Source organism: Gorilla gorilla, chromosome 14 (genome assembly GCF_029281585.2).
Source record: "Gorilla gorilla gorilla isolate KB3781 chromosome 14, NHGRI_mGorGor1-v2.1_pri, whole genome shotgun sequence".
NCBI classification, from domain to species: Eukaryota; Metazoa; Chordata; class Mammalia; order Primates; family Hominidae; genus Gorilla; species Gorilla gorilla.
Window position 1 is genome coordinate 56,519,593 of NC_073238.2, and position 17,367 is coordinate 56,536,959.

The following is a 17,367-nucleotide window of genomic DNA, read 5'->3' on the forward strand; positions in this document are numbered from 1 at the left end:
TTCTCTAGAAATTAGGTCTCACTTTTAAATTTAATATTTTAGCACAAGAAATGTTGCCTTAGGACTAATTGTGGGTGCCCTGCTGTCCCGCATCATTTTTTTCTCAGAGATCCCAAAAGAGCCTTTGAGAGAGAGAGGGAGGGAGAGAGAGAAGAGAAAGAAAGAAAAGAAAGAAAGAAGAAAGGGAGAGAAAGAAAGAGAAAAGAGAGAGAGATGAAAGAAAGAAAGGAAAGAAAGGAAGGAAGAAAGAAAGAAAGAAAAGAAAGAGAAAGAAAGAAACTAAATTGGTTTTGACTTTTGAAGTCAAAAGCCACTGTGTATAATTATGAGAATGTCACAGTTAAGAGTTTATGTAGAACGTGATTTTTTTTTTTGTACCAGTTGGGAATTCTTTGGTGTCAGGTTATTTTTGTTTTATGAACTTATTTTTCTAGCTTTCACTTCCTGAATCACTGAATATAAACTAAAATGAATGAACTGAATGCTAATTATGTTTCTTGCTGGTTAAATATTTAATCCCCAATTTTCTATTTTCAATAAACTTTTTTCCTTTTCTTTCATTTTTAAAATTTTCTTTCTGTGTTTTTTCTTTCATTTTTAATTCGTTCTACCTTTTTCTGTTCTTTTATTTTAGGATCTGGGGATACCGAAAGTGGGCCATGTGAAGCGAATTCTCCAGGGAATTAAAGAGCTTGGAAGGAGCACTCCACAGTCGGAGGTGTAATCATATTGGTGCTATTCCTTGGAAGAGAAGTTATTGCCACTTAATACAAAGTCCTTGGAAGCAAGTGGCTGTTCTTGTAGTTTTCTGCATAGATAAGTAAGCACCACTGAAGCACCTCTGTGGCTTGATATTTTGCTGTGGGTGAAATTTTGATTTGAGGTATTAGAAAATATTTTTGTGCCAAACAATACATTCCACAAAGCCATTTTCTTTTTGTGCAAACCTGACATGTTCAAATATATTCACAATAGTAATAAGGTAGGAGGAATCTGAGACGATTGCATTGTCTAAACGGTGGAATTGCAAAATGTTTACTTTCCATAGATCTGGTCTGATGGAATGTTCCTACTGTGCAACTGCATAACAAGATGTGGTTAAAACTTCCTGGGTTTCATTACTGGGGGGGCGTTGGCCATTTTCTTAAAATCATAGGTTAGGAGACTAAAATATAAATTAAGTTGTGATTTGAATGTAGATTGGTATCACCTCCAACTCCTAGTGCTTAGTGGTCAAAGAATATGTTGAAAACCTTTCCAATACTATGAATGAATGCAAATCTTAATGCACGATGTTCCTGCCTGAAATGTCTTTCTTTTTCTTGCATGTCACATCTAATACTGTAACACTTTAAATAGCTTTCATGTCAGTTTTAATGTTAATGGGATTTAATTTATTACTAAAGTACATTTTTGTTGGCTAAGGGCACTGCACTTTTCTGTTTTTTAATGTGGGATTTTGCGTAAATATTCTGTACCTAAGACTTTGCGAAAGTGTGTCTATGCCATAGTCAACAAATGATATACATCACATGTAAGTCAATTTTATTTCAATCTATCATAAGCAGTAGGCGTGCATGTTAAGAAAATTCTCTGGATATTTTCATAAAATTACATGCTCCCTTACCTGACAAAACTTGTTACAGCTTTCCAAACCAAAATTTCCACATTTTGTTTCTAATTTTTAATTTCAGTTTAATAATTAATATTCTATTTGAATTTATAATATAGTAAAGTGTTGATATCCAGGAATTCCCCGAGGTCCCAACTGAGATTTATATACTGACAGATAACCCAGACTCACCCGCTCTCTACAGTGACTTCTGACACGATCTTCCGAACAGAAGAGATTTAAATTTTTTCTTAAGGGCTTTATGTTGTTATTATTATTATCTCACTTAATTCTTAATTCTTATCAGGTGGATATTATTTTCCTTTTTCTAAACCACTGTACTTCAGTGTAGCTTATTATTAGAAGTCAACATTACAATGATCAAATCTTTGAAAGCCAAAGGCATACGTATCAAAAAGTCACAAAAATATCCTTAAATAAGCTTTCTTTAGCCATTATATACCAAAACATTAATTATAATATTTTAAAATTTGTATATAAGAGAAATAAACAGGGTACTGACTCAGTGGTGACAATTTTTATGAAGTAGCCTGCTAGGTGCTTAATAGATATATATACACACAGATATATACATATACACATATATGTGTATATATACATACATACACATATACATTTATATGTGTATATATATACCTACATACATATAATCTTGTGATATGGCATCATTGATATTTTCTAGACAATTATTTCCCCAGTGTTTAAAGAGGAATACTATTAGGCGAGCATTTAAAATGAACTATTGTCAGGCATATTATTTAATTATATCAAAGGAGTTTAACTGTTTGACACTTTACTCTTGCTTATAACTTGGGTATTTAACTACTTATTGTCAGGCATATTATTTAATTATATCAAAGGAGTTTAACTGTTTGACACTTTACTCTTGTTTATAACTTGGGTATTTAACTACTAGTAAAAAATCACAAAATTTTAATGTCTCTAAAATAAATGACCCTGAGGGATTCCTGACCAACTATGTCTGACTATATATTTTACCTAAGTTGTAAATAAATGGAAATTTTCCAAAGACAGTTATATCAAGTAGTTTAAAAAGTCATGAGGCAGGGTGCTGTGGCTCACGCCTGTAATCCCAGCACTTTGGGAGGTTGAGGTGGGTAGATCACGTGAGGTCAGGAGTTCGAGACCAGCCTGACCAGTGTATGAAACCCCATCTCTACTAAAAATACAAAAATTAGCCGGGTGTGGTGGTGGGCACCTGTAATCCCAGCTACTCGGGAGGCTGAGGCAGGAGAATTGCTTGAACCCAGGAGATGGAGGTTGCAGTGAGCTGAGATCACACCACTGCACTCTAGCCTGGGTGACAGAGCAAGACTCCCATCTCAAAAAAAAAATAGTCATGAATTATGCAATTATTCTAATTGTATCTGCACTTATGAAGTCAGAGGTCTCCTTTTTCAGTCCCTCTGATAGTCCCACCTAAGTGCTGTCCTGCTCCTGTGAACACTTTCCTGTGCAACCAAACAGGAGGTGCCAGGTTCCCAGAACTCTCTAACATTACACATCTCTGTCCATCTCTACTAAAAAAAGGAAATGTGAGGGAAAGAAGGGGAAGAACTAGCATAAATAATGTATTAATATAAATATCTATATTGATTTTCACCCCCCATTCCCCTTTGCTAATAGAAAAGAGTCTAGCTATGACGTGTCCCAAATTTAAGAGTGTGATATGAAGGACTGAATTTTTGTTTGTTTGTTTGGTGAGCTTTTCACTCGTAGGTGACATCTTTTGTATATGCTGTAAAGTCTCAGTTAATGGAATCCTACAGTGCATTTCTGGCTAGCTCGGTTGGTAGAGCGTGAGTCTCTTAATGGAATCCTTAATTAGCTAGAATTTTCCTGCAAATGGCTTTGGATGAGGGAAATTCTATAAAATGACAATTTGGATATACTTTTTGTTAAATGAGAGCAATTTTCTCTGTGTGCTTTGTCTATGCATGGCTGTGCAGGGCCCAAATGACTTCACTGACACCTGTTTCCAGGAGGGGGTCTTCAGAGCCTCCTTAGGCTCTTGTCAGTATCATAAATAATTCCTCTTCTTATAGCAGATGGGGTTACCAAAAAAAATAAAAAGTAGGGAAGAGCTTCTCCATGGGATCGGATCACAGCTTTGGGGAGTGGGATGGGGCCTCTATGCTTTGATGTATGCATGAGCTGGGGTGAGAAGTTCCCACCTGCACCTGACTGCAATGACTGTAATGGCTGGAATTGTCAGCTCTTCTCCCTGATAGGCTCTTCCTCACCTGGAGGATCGGGGCTGGTGGGAGGGCAGGGAAGGGGAGGCCATCAGCCATAATGTATTTTCTTTCAGTTCCATTTCCTGAGGAAGAACTTGCTTTTAAAGGAGGAAAGGGACAGAATCAGACCTAAATAAAATTCCTGAGTATGCAATATTTCTCTTTAGTGTCTCTTCACCTCCCTTTCTGAGTTTCTTTCCTACATTCTGGCTCTTCATTTTCCCAATGCCCAATATAATCATGGTTGCTGACATTCTCACTGCCTTCTACTTTCCTTTCCCCATCAATTAACCCACTACAAAATGACCCCTTTCATTTCTCGCTTAAGCATACATGGTGGGTCATTTAACTAAGTGTTGGGAAGAAAACAATTTAAAGACACTAATTTTACAGTTTGCGTTCTGTAAAAGGATACTTGCTAGATAATCTAAATGAATTGATGGATTAGGTCATTTGGGATAGTGATATATATTGTTCTTGCTGACAAGAAATGACCCATGAATGTCTAGATCTATCCTGTCCGATATTGTAGCTACATGTGGCTATCTAAATTTAAATGTAATTTAATTAAGCCAGGCATAATGGCACAAGCCTGTAATTCCGGTGACTCAGGAGGCTTAGGAGGGAAGATGGCTTCAGGCCAGGAGTTTGAGACCAGCCTCGGCAACATAGTGAGACCCTGTCTCTGAAAAAAAATTTTTTTTAACTAGCTAGGCATGGTGGCATGCGCCTGTAGTCCCAGCTACTCTGAAGGCTGAGGTGGGAGGATTGCTTGAGACCAGGAGTTCAAGGCTGCAGTGAGCCATGATCATGCTACTGCCCTCCAGCCTGGGCAGCAGAGCAAGACCCCTACTCTTTAAAAAAATTAATTTAATTAGAAATTCCATTTCTCAGTTGCACTAACTACATTTCAAGTGTTCAGTAACCATAGTGGACAGTGCAGTTGTAGAAAATTTCCGTCACTGCAAAAATTCTATTGGACAGCACTGGTGCAGATCATTGCTACTCAAAATGTGATCCATGGGCCAGCAGCATCAATATTACCTGGGAGCTTACAGAAATGCAGAATTTCAGGCCCACTTCAGATCTACTGAATCAAAATCTTCCTTTAGCAAAATTTCTCAAACGATTAGCACTGGCCTACATCCATTTTATCCTTCCTTAGCTATTAGGGATGTGAGGTCCGAGGGCTTCAAAAGGTCCCCAGAATAGCTTGTTCCTTCATCCACTGTGTCCTATTCATTCTTCAGCTAATTCCAGCAATGAGCTGAAACTCATTCATCACCCTTGCTGAGTTTTCTTCTCAATCCTTATTCCTAATTCTGGTTCTAGATGAGCCCTACCTACCCAGTGGTTGTATTTTGGTAGCCAATGTGGGACATAGAAGATTGGCAGACCAACACAGCTGGCCTCTCTCTAGCCCTCCCTCCACCTCTAAGTCACTAACAATCCACGTTTGTTCAGTTTGTTGACATGTGGCATGTTCATTTGTTCACAACTTAATCACGGGGAACATTTCAGAAAAATGTGTACTGAGATAAGTTAAAACCATGTTTAGTCTCCTACAACTTGTACATTTTCATTTTCTCTTATCAGTAGATTGTCCTTGTTGACATAGCTCATGCATGAGGACACATAGCAGTACACACACATTGAGTGAATTGTTAGTCATGCAAAAAAAGAAAAGGAATGAACCAAGATGATTGCAAGTTAATCTCATTTAAGCCCTCTAAAAAGGCATGCTTTGCTAGATTTAGATCTGTTTTCCTTACACTCACTTATCTTGATGTTCACATGGTTAATAATTCCTTAAAATAGTGCCTGAAGAATAATATTTCATATTCTTCACCCCCAAATAACAGTTTACTTAATTCTATAATAAGATTTTTCCCAATGAGACTTATTGTCAGGAATCCTTCTCTTAATAGCTTTTACATATTAATATAATGTATCAAAACACAATTGCCTAGAGATGCTTTAGCTAATTTTTATTAATAAAGAGGACAATATTTTTGTCTTCATGGAACTTATTTTTAACAGGAATCAAGGAAGAAAATATTCGTGCAGAGCTGTGACTTAGAAAGTTATAGGGGCTGCCACTATAGAGCACTTCTAAAGTAAAACATCTTCTATCTCCAACTGGGCTGTCAACATAGTGGACTTTCATGCTCTATGGATATGAATTCTTTAAGGATATAACCCTTAATTAAGCTGTAAAAACGAGGCATCTCTCAACCTTGACATTTAGGATCTCTCCTGTCTGCCCCCTCTGCGCCCCACTCCAATTAACTCATCCTACGTCTCTCAGATGTAAGTTGGATAAGAGTGGGTTTGAAGTTTGGTAATACAAGTGGCAGTTTTAAAACACCAAATTCTTTAGATCAGCCGAAAAGAAGAGTGAGAATTGAAAATTCCTCCACTAGTAATTGTTAGCCAATAGAATAGCCTCCCAGAGCAGTCCCCACAGCACTTGGTTGCCATGGGTTTCTCTCCTCTCACTGCCTGCCCCAGTGCCATGATGTCTGGGGCTTGTCTCTTCTGTGGCATCCCCTGATTGACTTCTGTATAGCAACCTCTGTGTCAAGTCAGTAATATGATGCCATTGTAATAGGAGGCCTTCCTAAAGAAGTAACTGCAACTTTTAAAACGTGATGATTATTGGTTTTTATAATACACAAAGCGTTAATTTTTTCTTATCTTACTTTCTCTTTATTATTTCTTTCCAAGTTTTGTTTGGAGACATTTATGTTAGAAGAAAAACTATAAAGTTTTATCATTGTAGAGAACAGAGAGATCAAAGACAGCTGGACTGTACCTGTTTGTGTAATTATTTCTGATATTTTTAGGAAAAGAAGTTTAACAGAGTAACTCAGACTGAGACTGTTAAACTCTGTTCATGATAAACTCCATATTACATAATATAGGTGAACAGATTAATTCCCTCCATGTAACTAAGATATTCTATTTACATTATTTATATACTCTCTTAGTTTTTTATGCACTTCCAAGTTTTAGTTGGAAAAATGAAAACCAAGCTACTACTTAAAAGTTATTAAAAACTTCACATAAAATATTTCATTTTAGCTACAAGTTATTCATTGCATAGGATTTTATAAATAGTCTGGGTATTTCATAGGAACTGCATTTCAAAAGTGAATTAACCAAAACTAAAAAAAGGGTTACTTTTAAAATGCATTAAAATAAAGAAGTTTCATACTCAGTTGATAAGGCCATTAAGGTAGGATAATGCAGTTATATATACAAACTAAAAAAGGAAAAAGAATATATTTTGTGGTCCTTAATGTTTGATTGCACTATTGTTTCCCACAGCTTAGCCATATCTATTTCTGTATACCAAGTATTAAGCTGATATGTAGCTAAATATTTCTTACAGTTCTGGTAACTGGTAACTAGTGCTGTGAAAGGTTTTGGTATTGTAACATCCCCAGTTTTGTGAGTTATATATTGTATATTGAAGATGACTAGTAAATTCAAGTAATATATTTATCTACAGCTGGGAAAATACAATTATTTTCAAATCTTCAAGTAAGTTGTATCGAATGTTTTTCTTCCTCTTGAGATAAATCTCACTTTTATGTTAAAATGTCTATTTATACAACAGGTTTCTCCTTTTGCTGTTATTAATTTTCATATTAAAATTTTTCTTATCTTTTTATATCAAAATAATTATGCTGGCTATTCAAACTGCCAAGATGTATTTTAGTTTGCAGGATTTTTGGCAGACAAAATATTTAATAACAAATATAAAAGCTTTGTATATTTTGTGGCATTAGGGGCAAGAATTTTACCTTTGGATTTCTCTATGTGAGGCAGTGCTGGTATCAGCAAAGTCAGTAACAGACAGTATTACTTGTAATCATCAAAAGAAGGTTTCCACAAGTTGTATAAATCAGTGCATTTATTTATTATGTTGTGAAACTTAAGCTTTATATGAAATACATATTCTAGCTCTTTTCCTTTTTACTGCTGTTGCTTAGAGTGTATAGTTCTGTTGATGATTTACTTATGTACTTGAAGTACTCATTTCTGTCAAACAGATGCCCAACTATTTTCCTTTTAAAAAACTGTATTCTTTACTGTAATAGATAGTGGAATAGTAATAGACACTTTGTTAAAAAAATAAGTTTCATGTTTAAAATAAATATTTTTTTAAAATATAAAGCCAAAATGAAATCACCAATATTAAGGATTTAATGTAGCCAAGGGATTCAGTGTGTTATATTTTGCCAATATGTATTTTATCTTCATGTCACAACTTATTTTCTGTAGCATTCTCAGTTTTAGTTGAAGAGAGATCTCAGTGATTGTACTGCCAATATGACATTCAAATGAACGTTAGGAATCTTGAACCATGGCTGAGCGCCGTGGCTCAGGCCTGTAATCCCAGCACTTTGGAAAGCCGAGGGAGGTAGATCACCTGAGGTCAGGAGTTTGACACCAGCCTGGCCAACATAATACAAAAATTAGCCAGGCATGGTGGTGGGTGCCTGTAATCCCAGCTACTCAGGAGGCTGAGGCAGGAGAATTGCTTGAACCCAGGAGGTAGAGTTGCAGTGAGCCAAGATCTCACCACTGCACTCCAGCCTGGGCGACAGAGTGAGACTCTGTCTCAGGGGGAAAAAAAAGAATTTTGAACCCCCCAAAATATCACATATCTAGCAGTTCTTGGTTCCAGGGTGGATATTTTTAACATATGTTTGCATTTGGTTCTGGGATAGTAACCGTTATGGATAATTGTTTGTTTCTGTCAAGTCAGTGAGATTTTAATTGTTTGAATTATTTCTATTTAAAATTACTCCCAATTTAACTGTTTAAAAACCTAAAAATCTAAAACATAATGGCACAACATACGACACAGAATAAAACACATGTTTTCAAGGAAGAAGAAAAAACTGTTTTGACTTAATGTGAAGCAGGGGTTTACCAAAGAAAATTGCTTTAATAAGCCCTAACTTTAACTGTTTTCTTCTATGTTACAGTGTTAGCGGTTGATGTATTGTGTACTGTTTAAGAACTCATAAGAGACTAATAATTAATTTACTATAATTTTAAAGGCAAAGAGTTTTATATTAATTTTACTGTTGCACAAGCAGTTATTGGAGGTGGGGGAAAAAAAAGAAAACCGGTGAGAGAAATTACATGGAAATTATAGGAAAAATGAACTTGAATTGGTAATTTGGCAAAGATTTGGGAACAAATAGTTTGAACATAGATTTCTTTCACCTTATATGATAGAAACACAAAGCACACGTGAGCTGTATAGTGTGCTGAGCACACCCCCACAAAACAAAAAATATCACATTGATGAAGTCCGAGACTGTATCTAGATCTTAGCATAACTAGTGAATTCAGGGAGCACATCCTGCTGTTGAAATTGAGAAGTCAGTAAGAAGGTAGTTCAGATGACCTAATCATTCAAGACATTTGATGGAGTCCACACAAGGGTTTATGATGTGGGGCAAATATCTGTGCTTTCTCATCTCAGTGATTGATGTCTGGAGAACTAGTCAGACACAGTTAGCTGGTTCCTATAGAAAAACACCAGTAGATGTGGATCAGACCATACCCTGCAGACCAAGGAGATTTTCTTAAACTTGCTAAGCCTTTCTTAAATTTGCCAAGTATTAGCAATGATAATTGCTAAATGGATTTTTTCCTTTCACTGAAACAACAAAACAATTATTGAAATTCACAATACCTAGAGATGGGAACATGGTTTAGGTTTATCAAGTTCTGTAACTGACTTTGGCATTGGCTCATTGTTTCCTTTCTACAAGTTATGTTTTGGTGACTTGGTGTCCCCAGTTAGAAATGGCACACAATATTATCAGTTGTTAGTACTTGGTAACGTTTCTTTTACTAAAGGAATTATATAAGTATGAATCATACCTAATTTTACAATTTCTTTCCCACGGTCATTTTAGATATAAAGATAGACTTCCCAGGCAGTGAGGTTAGAAATTAGAAGTTCAAATTGATATCCCTGATGTTCAATTTAAAAATGAAAGTAAAGTTAAAATTAGTAGCATTTGTACCAGAGTAGATTATAGGTATTTTCATCTGTTATATTACATGTTCATATTATTCATTTTAGGATAGGCCAAAACTCACTTCTAAAATCTTCAAAAATTTTGAATAGTTTCGTTTTTTCAATACTTAAGCCAAACGACAATTTTATAGATGTGAATATATATTTTTTAAAGTTAAGTCCTTCATATCTTTTCTTAGTTTAACTCCCGAAAGAGGAAAATGTCTCTTTAAACCAGTAGTTAAAAAGATGGAGTATGTGATGTTCCTTTCTCTGTACTGAGTTCTGAATGTTTAATCCAGCATGGATCACTGACTGCGTTCTCTGACTGTGGAATGGTATTCTTTCATGCAAAGTACTTTCAAAACTTCCCATAAAGAAACTAAACTAGAGATTGTATTTATTAATTAATGGAACTCTGGGTATGATTAAGGGAATTAAATTGGAAAGTAGAATAACCTAGTTAAAATCATTATATTAGTTATACATGAGAGTCAGTGAACGATGACTTGATTTTTACATGACGTTTGAATTCTGTCACTATCTGATTCTTGACCTAAAGGTTTCTTTGCTAAATCTGATATTTATTATAGTATAATATGATAATTTGGAGCTCCTGTTGCATCTCACTGCCCCAAAAATGTTGGAATGCCATATGATACAGGGAAAAGATTGGAGTTCATCACCATGGAATTTTGATTTGTCTTAATGACACAACTTAATTTTCATGATGATAGATCTCTGAATGATTAATCCAGAATGATTTGGTACAGTGACTGGAAGAAATTGTTTTTCTGGGAATTTGCTTCCCATAATGACCTGATATACAGGTGACCTTAGTATAATTGAAATTAATTATAATTTTAATTAGAACATGCTGTTTACAGATTATAATTGTGCAGCATTTTAAAAAAATATACATAATTATGAGGATGAGAGAATTGCAAACTTGAACAGTTCTTTTGTTTTCTCTCCTTTCACTTGAAAAGCTTTCAGAAAGCTTTTGAAAGATGACACAGTTTTCATAGCAACAGTATGCAAATTAGGTTTTTCTGCCAAGAAACTCATAAACTAAAGTATGGAATAACACAAATGCTTAATCTTAATCTTGGCTTTGGATTTTGTAAGCAAAAGCATTTTCTGCATCAATTTTTTTCAGTATGCAGTTGCATATTTCATTTTTTGATTATGTCAAAAGTTGAATTCTCATTTTATGCTGTGTTTCTCATTAGTTGCAGTAAAGTGTTGATTTCATTGCTGCCTTTCAGGCCTTCATCATACAAACCCTCACCATTTTTCACTCCTGTGCTTTTGCCATAGGTTTTTTTTTGTTTTTTGTTTGTTTCCAGCAACTAGTTTTTCTACTTTCACTCTTTCCCACCAGAGTGGTCTCTCTAAAACAAATTTGCTAAAGTTCTTAAGTAGGCTCTTTTTTCTCTAAATTACAGAATAGCAAACTAACTCCTAAGCAAGATGAGTCAGTGTCTATGACCTCGCCTCTTTCTTCCTTTTTAGTATCCTCACCAACCTTCCCTCTGTTGACTTTTGTAATCCAAGAATTTGGAGCTACTTATGACTTAGTGCCTTGGCATAATCACATGCCATAGATGAACATGTTCAAGACTCAGTTCAAATTTAACTTTCTGTGAAGCCCTACCTGACTTCCCTAGGCAGGTATTTCCTCCATGCCTATAGTATATTGAAACTTTTTCTGTTAAAATAACATAACATTTCAATTACACACACACAACCTGTCTCTTCCACTGAATTTCTCTCTCCCCCTTTGTATTCTCAGTGTCTAGCTACACATAATAGGACTTTGATAAATATTTTTGAATGAAGGTAATATAAAACTCAAACTTCTCTATATTTGTGTACTTTCACAAACAAAGGCTTAGAATTCCACATGAAAGTCCACATGAGGTAAGTGTGCATTCATGAGCATGTGTGCACTCTGGGCAAACCAACAGAAGATAAACAGCAAGCAAGAGCAGTTGTTTTGTAAAAAATAATCATCTGTTAGCTGTAAATCAGAAATATTGGCCAAATCAGAATTCTTGTTTCTAAAATGAGGCTTCTAAAATTTTCACATAACTGCCAAACTCTTATTTGTAATTCTTAAATATGCCCTAAAGATCATCTTTCTCTTTTATAGACATTTAGTGTATACAGTCCACATAAATACATATACTGATTACCTACAGACAATAATGAGACTTCAGAAAGAATCAAAAGCAATAGTGATGGTGGAATTTTTAAATAATATTCAGCTGGGGGTAAATAGACTGAGTTTGTGTGATTTCAGGTTATTTAGAGTTATTAATGTAAACGTAAGAAGGCTTGTGACTATTATCACCCTCTATAGAATATAAAGACTAAAAATAAAAACTATTACCTATGGGCCTGTTTTTCTTTGGGATTAGATAAAGCCTTTCTACCATATCACCAAATACTCATAAAGGCTAACACAGAAAGCTTTTCCAAGTTAATAATTTCTAAAATTAAATATCAGGGCCAGGCGTGGTGGCTGACACCTGTAATCCCAGCACTTTGGGAGGCTGAAGTGGGTGGATTACCTGAGGTCAGGAGTGCGAGACAAGTCAACATGGTGAAACCTCGTCTCTGCTAAAAATACAAAAACTAGCCAGGCATGGTGATGCACACCTGTAATCCCAGCTACTCGGGAGGCTGAGGCAGGAGAATTGCTTGAACCCAGGAGGCGGAGGTTGCAGTGAGCCGAGATTGCACCACTGCACTCCAGCCTGGGTGACAGAGTGAGACTCTGTCTCAAAAAAAAGAAAAAAAATCAAAATAATTGTAATTAACTGAAATGCCCTGTTCCTTCATTCACTTGATGGACTTTTCTACCTGCTCTATACTTGGCACTCAGTTAGATTCTGGGGATACAGATCAAATAAGACAAAGCTCCCGTCTGGTAGAGTCTAAGTTTGTTTTCACAGTTATTTTTCCACAGTCTGTTTAAGGTATTAGGAGGACTTTTATAAACCGAGTGTTTTTCAGGTTACTTCAGAGAGGAGTCTCCTTCCACCCAAAAAAACTAACCAAATTATTTTATCATAAAGAGGTAATCCCATTTTTATGTCCACAATTTTTACATTTTTGTGTCAGCCACCAATAATTTGGACTGTTTTGTCAAGTACATATTTCATCAATCGTATTTCCACAGCCATGCATGTGATCCCAGTGACTGATAGATCTGTAGAATGTGAACTCAAATTTAAAGTTTATTTTAGGAAGGCATATATGCCTTTTGATGACACACACACCAAAATATATAAGAGCTGTGCGTGGTAAACCCACAGTAGAAGGGAAAAAGTAATGCTTTCTGGTATACTTCAGAGGCTCCATTTGAAGATGTGCGTTGATGTTTCCTTGATTATTTTGAATGAGGAGTAGGCGGTAATAATATTTAACAGGTAGCATACGTATCTAAGCATATAGTAAATATTACTAGTACTTGTGTGCCATGAGGCACTAATACATAGGTGAAACAAAAATATTTTTAGTTCTAAAAAATTCTCTAGATATTTATGGATGGTTAGGCAATAGGGTTCCTTCATGAGAAGGAAAAAACTGTATCTTTATTGTCAGTAAGTATGGAAAAAACCCGACTTGTATGTGTATTCACAGTTTGATAGGCATATTTTGAAGTCATTGTTTTCCATCAATATTAAGTATCATCCATTTCTATGTTCTCTAGCAAAAGAAAATTCTTAGTGTGATACAGCTTTACTCTTCGTTTGACTTTGTACAAGGTCCACAAAAGGAGGAGGCTCAAAAGATTGGACACTTTACCCTGACATTCAGCACATTCATTTTATCTTTCGATAAAGATAACGAGAAATCATTTGCCTCTTGTTTATCATCATGTTGAAAACACAACAGTATAGTTCCTTTTGTCCCTTACATTGGAAAAGGTATTTTAAATTTAGCCTTGCCGTATTATTTATAGTTAGGAATTTACTACGTTTTGGTAGTCTGTTTTGAAACTAAGCACTTGTGTCTGAAAGATGCAGATAATATCTATCTATTACACAGTGGGCTCTGTTTGCTGCAGAAAAGAGTGAACCTTTTAACTGCTTAGCACACTTGCCAGTGAAATATACCTGACAGAGCAGAGGTTATAACTTTGGCTCTAATTACTTTTAGTAATGGTAAGACAACGTGAGTTTTGTTTGTTTACATGCTGTTTACAATGGCATAATTTTTAAAATATATACAATTGAGATATTTATTGCCTACTATTTTAAAGATGTTTTATGTGTTTTCACCTTTGGAATATATTGTTACATTTCCTTGTACAGATAATTTTGGTGGCTTTGTTAATGTAGCTAGTAATTTTTATGACTACTAAGTGACCAGTTTTCGGTGCCTTTTATTGTGGGATGCATGATTATGTATTTATTGTACGGAAGTCACTGATGTGTGTATTTTTGTACTTTGCCGAAAGTGATGGTTGATCCTGATGTACATGATGATGAAAGACATCTTTCCCAAAGGGCACTGCCTTGAGATCATCTTTCTCAAATAAAAAGAATGCATTTGAAGAAAGTGTGAAGTCTACGTTGTTTCTGGTGGGAAATCTTTTTTAAAATTAAACTTTTAATTTTGAGATAATTGTAGATTCACATGCAGTTGTAAAAAATAATATAGAGAGAGCTTGTGTACCCTTTACCCATTTCCCCGCCAAAGGTAACATCTTGCAAAGCTGTAGTACAGTATCACAACCAGGACATTGAGATGCATAAGGTCACAATGCTGAGCAGTTCTATCACCACAAGGACCCGTAATACAGATCCCTCATGTTTCCCTTTTATAGACACACCTACTTCCCTCTTGCCCTCACACACTTCTTAACCCCGGGCAACCACTTCTATACTTTTATCATTTCAAGAATATTACATAAATGGAATCATACAGTATGCGATTTTTTTCACTCTAGAATAATTCCCTGGAGATTCATCTAAATTGTGTGTGTTGATAGTTCATTTCTTCTTATTGCTGAGTAGTCTCGCATCTGGTGAAGGAATTCTTGATTGTAAGAACATAATTTGGTTTACATTTATAGTAATGATTCCTTAAAGTTCACCTCCCCCAAAAAACCACTCGTTAAAAGCCCAGTGCATGACAAGTGTTGTCTCTAGTGGTAATAATCTGTGAATAGCCCTTTAAAATCACTGTCTGGTGAGGAAGAAAGAGTGTTGTAACACAGAGTGTTATGTGCAGTGATAAAAAATATGCCACCAAGTATAGGGGAGGACAAAGGAAGGGCAGAGATAGAGAAAGTTCAGGGGCACCTTCGTGGATAGGGGACATTAAGTCGAATCTTACATCAGTTAGCCAGGTGAAGTACGTGTGTCAGAAAGGCAGAGAGGACAGTGCAAGCAAAGACAGGCAAGCAGCATGGAGGGTAAAACATGCTGTTGCTGAAACATAAGGGAGAGATAGAAGGTGGAACTGGAGTAGGCAAGGTCAGAACTAAGCAATCCGGTTTGAGCCCTGGCCAAATCCGTAACTTCTGTTGGTGGGATTGACGTGAAGAGAGCAGAGGACAAGGAGATCGGTTAGAGGTTATGAAAGAAGTTTGGGTGAGAAATAGCAAGGGACTTCCTTAGTGCAGTTTTTGTGGAAATGGAAAGGAGGGAACAGATCTCAGAAATACTCAGGTGTAAATGGCCTGTACTTGAGATTGGCTGTGGATGGATGAGGGGGAGAGAAGAAACATAACAAATCCCAGGTTTCTGATAACTGAAGAGGGAAGCATGAAATTCAAGTTCAGACTCAGCCATCATGGTTTCAAGGTGACTGTCTATGGGATACATCATGTTGGATAGAGGTACGGGAGGGAAATACAGATCTGAGAGTCATTGCCATATGGGCTGAAACCTTTGGAGAAGATGAAGTTATCCAGAAAGATCCTTAGGAACTTAGAAAAGGAGCCCCACAGAACTGGGATTCAGACCTCTGAGAAGGGGGCGCTCTCCCGATGGTGGTTCTAGGAATGCCAGAGGAAGAAGCCGGAGAATGAATGAAGCCAGCTGCCTCTGCCAGGGTGAGAACCAGTGCCCCTGAGACACTGGCAGCAACAGTGAGCAAAACAGAAAGGGCAAGTCCTCTTTTCTTCTGCAGGAAAGCAGCTGGCAAAGTAGCAGTGCCGATCGCAGAGCCCAATGCCAGCATCACTGAGCAGAGTGTCAGGAGTGTATCTAGCACTGAGAAACAATAATCCAGTAGTTTGCCACTAAGTCTAACAAGGCGCTCTTAAGAACAACATACACAATCTTATCACCTTCAGAGGAAAGTGGGGCAAGAAGCTGACCCAGAAGGAATGCTTGAGGGACTGGAGGATTCTTAGCTTGGAAAAGAGAACATCCAGGGGCAGGGATTGGGGGTAGAGGTGGGAAATGAGGTTGGACGTAAGAACTGCCTTCAGATATCTGAGGGACTGTCATGGAGAAGTGGGCTTGCATTAGTTCTAAATGAGACAAGCAAGTGAAATTGACAGCAAAAACTGATTATCTAAAGATGCAGTGGATTATCTCATAAAATGAGATCTCCTTTGATAGAGAGATTCAAACAGAGGCTACCAACACTTGACGGTTGTTGACCCTTGAGAATGTGAACTCCATGAGGGAAAGGATTTTTTTCATGACGCTGTCTCAATGCACGGAATAGTGGTTAGCATGTGGTATGTGCACATTATCTATTTGTTGAATAAATCAGAAGTAATTTAAGCATCAGATCAGAGGACCAGATCACCTTGAGGTCTCTTTCACCTATAGATTGAATGCAATTGATCATATGTAAAGGCAAAATATGCAGAGTCCTAACTGAATTAGGAAATAAATGAACCAGAATATAAACTCCAAATAAGTTGGCTATCCACACCCTTTAAAAGCAGGTCACTACTAACCAATACTTTTTTTTTTGAAATGGAGTCTCACTCTGTTGCCCAGGCTGGAGTGCAGTGGTGTGATCTTGGCTCACTGCAACCACCGCCTCCCAGGTTCAAGGGATTCTCCTGCCTCAGCCTCCCAAGTAGCTAGGACTACAGGCACGCGCCAACACACCTGGCTAATTTTTTAATTTTAGTAGAGACAAGTTTTCACCATATTGGCCAGGCTGCTTTCGAACCCCTGACCTCGTGATCCGCCTGCCTCAGCCTCCCAAAGTGCTGGGATTACAGGCGTGAGCCATCTACATCATGACCCTGAGGCACCGCCTGATTCTGAAGGGCTAGCTGAATCATCATATTAAACTACTTTTATTTTAAAATGTTAATTTTATTATATATCCTAATTCTTTAAAAAGTAGCAGTGTGTTTACATAGCCATAACTCTTGGCAGCTAATGGGTTATAGTACTAGCAAGTTAGAATTTTCACCAGGAAATCTAAATACAATAGAT

General features: G+C 36.6%; 1 protein-coding gene across 8 annotated transcripts in view; it reads left to right on the forward strand.

Annotated features, from left to right (window-relative positions):
* The window catches only part of DGKH (diacylglycerol kinase eta), a 204,330-nt gene extending 189,818 nt beyond the window's left edge, over window positions 1-14,512 (forward strand). For all 8 annotated transcript variants that reach the window (XM_055360050.2, XM_055360053.2, XM_055360051.2 and 5 more), the window contains one exon: window positions 635-14,512. In XM_055360050.2, coding sequence (XP_055216025.1) covers window positions 635-724 — 90 coding nt within the window. In that variant the 3' untranslated portion in view covers window positions 725-14,512. The remainder of the gene's footprint in view (window positions 1-634) is intronic.
* The last annotated feature ends 2,855 nt before the right edge of the window (window positions 14,513-17,367 follow it).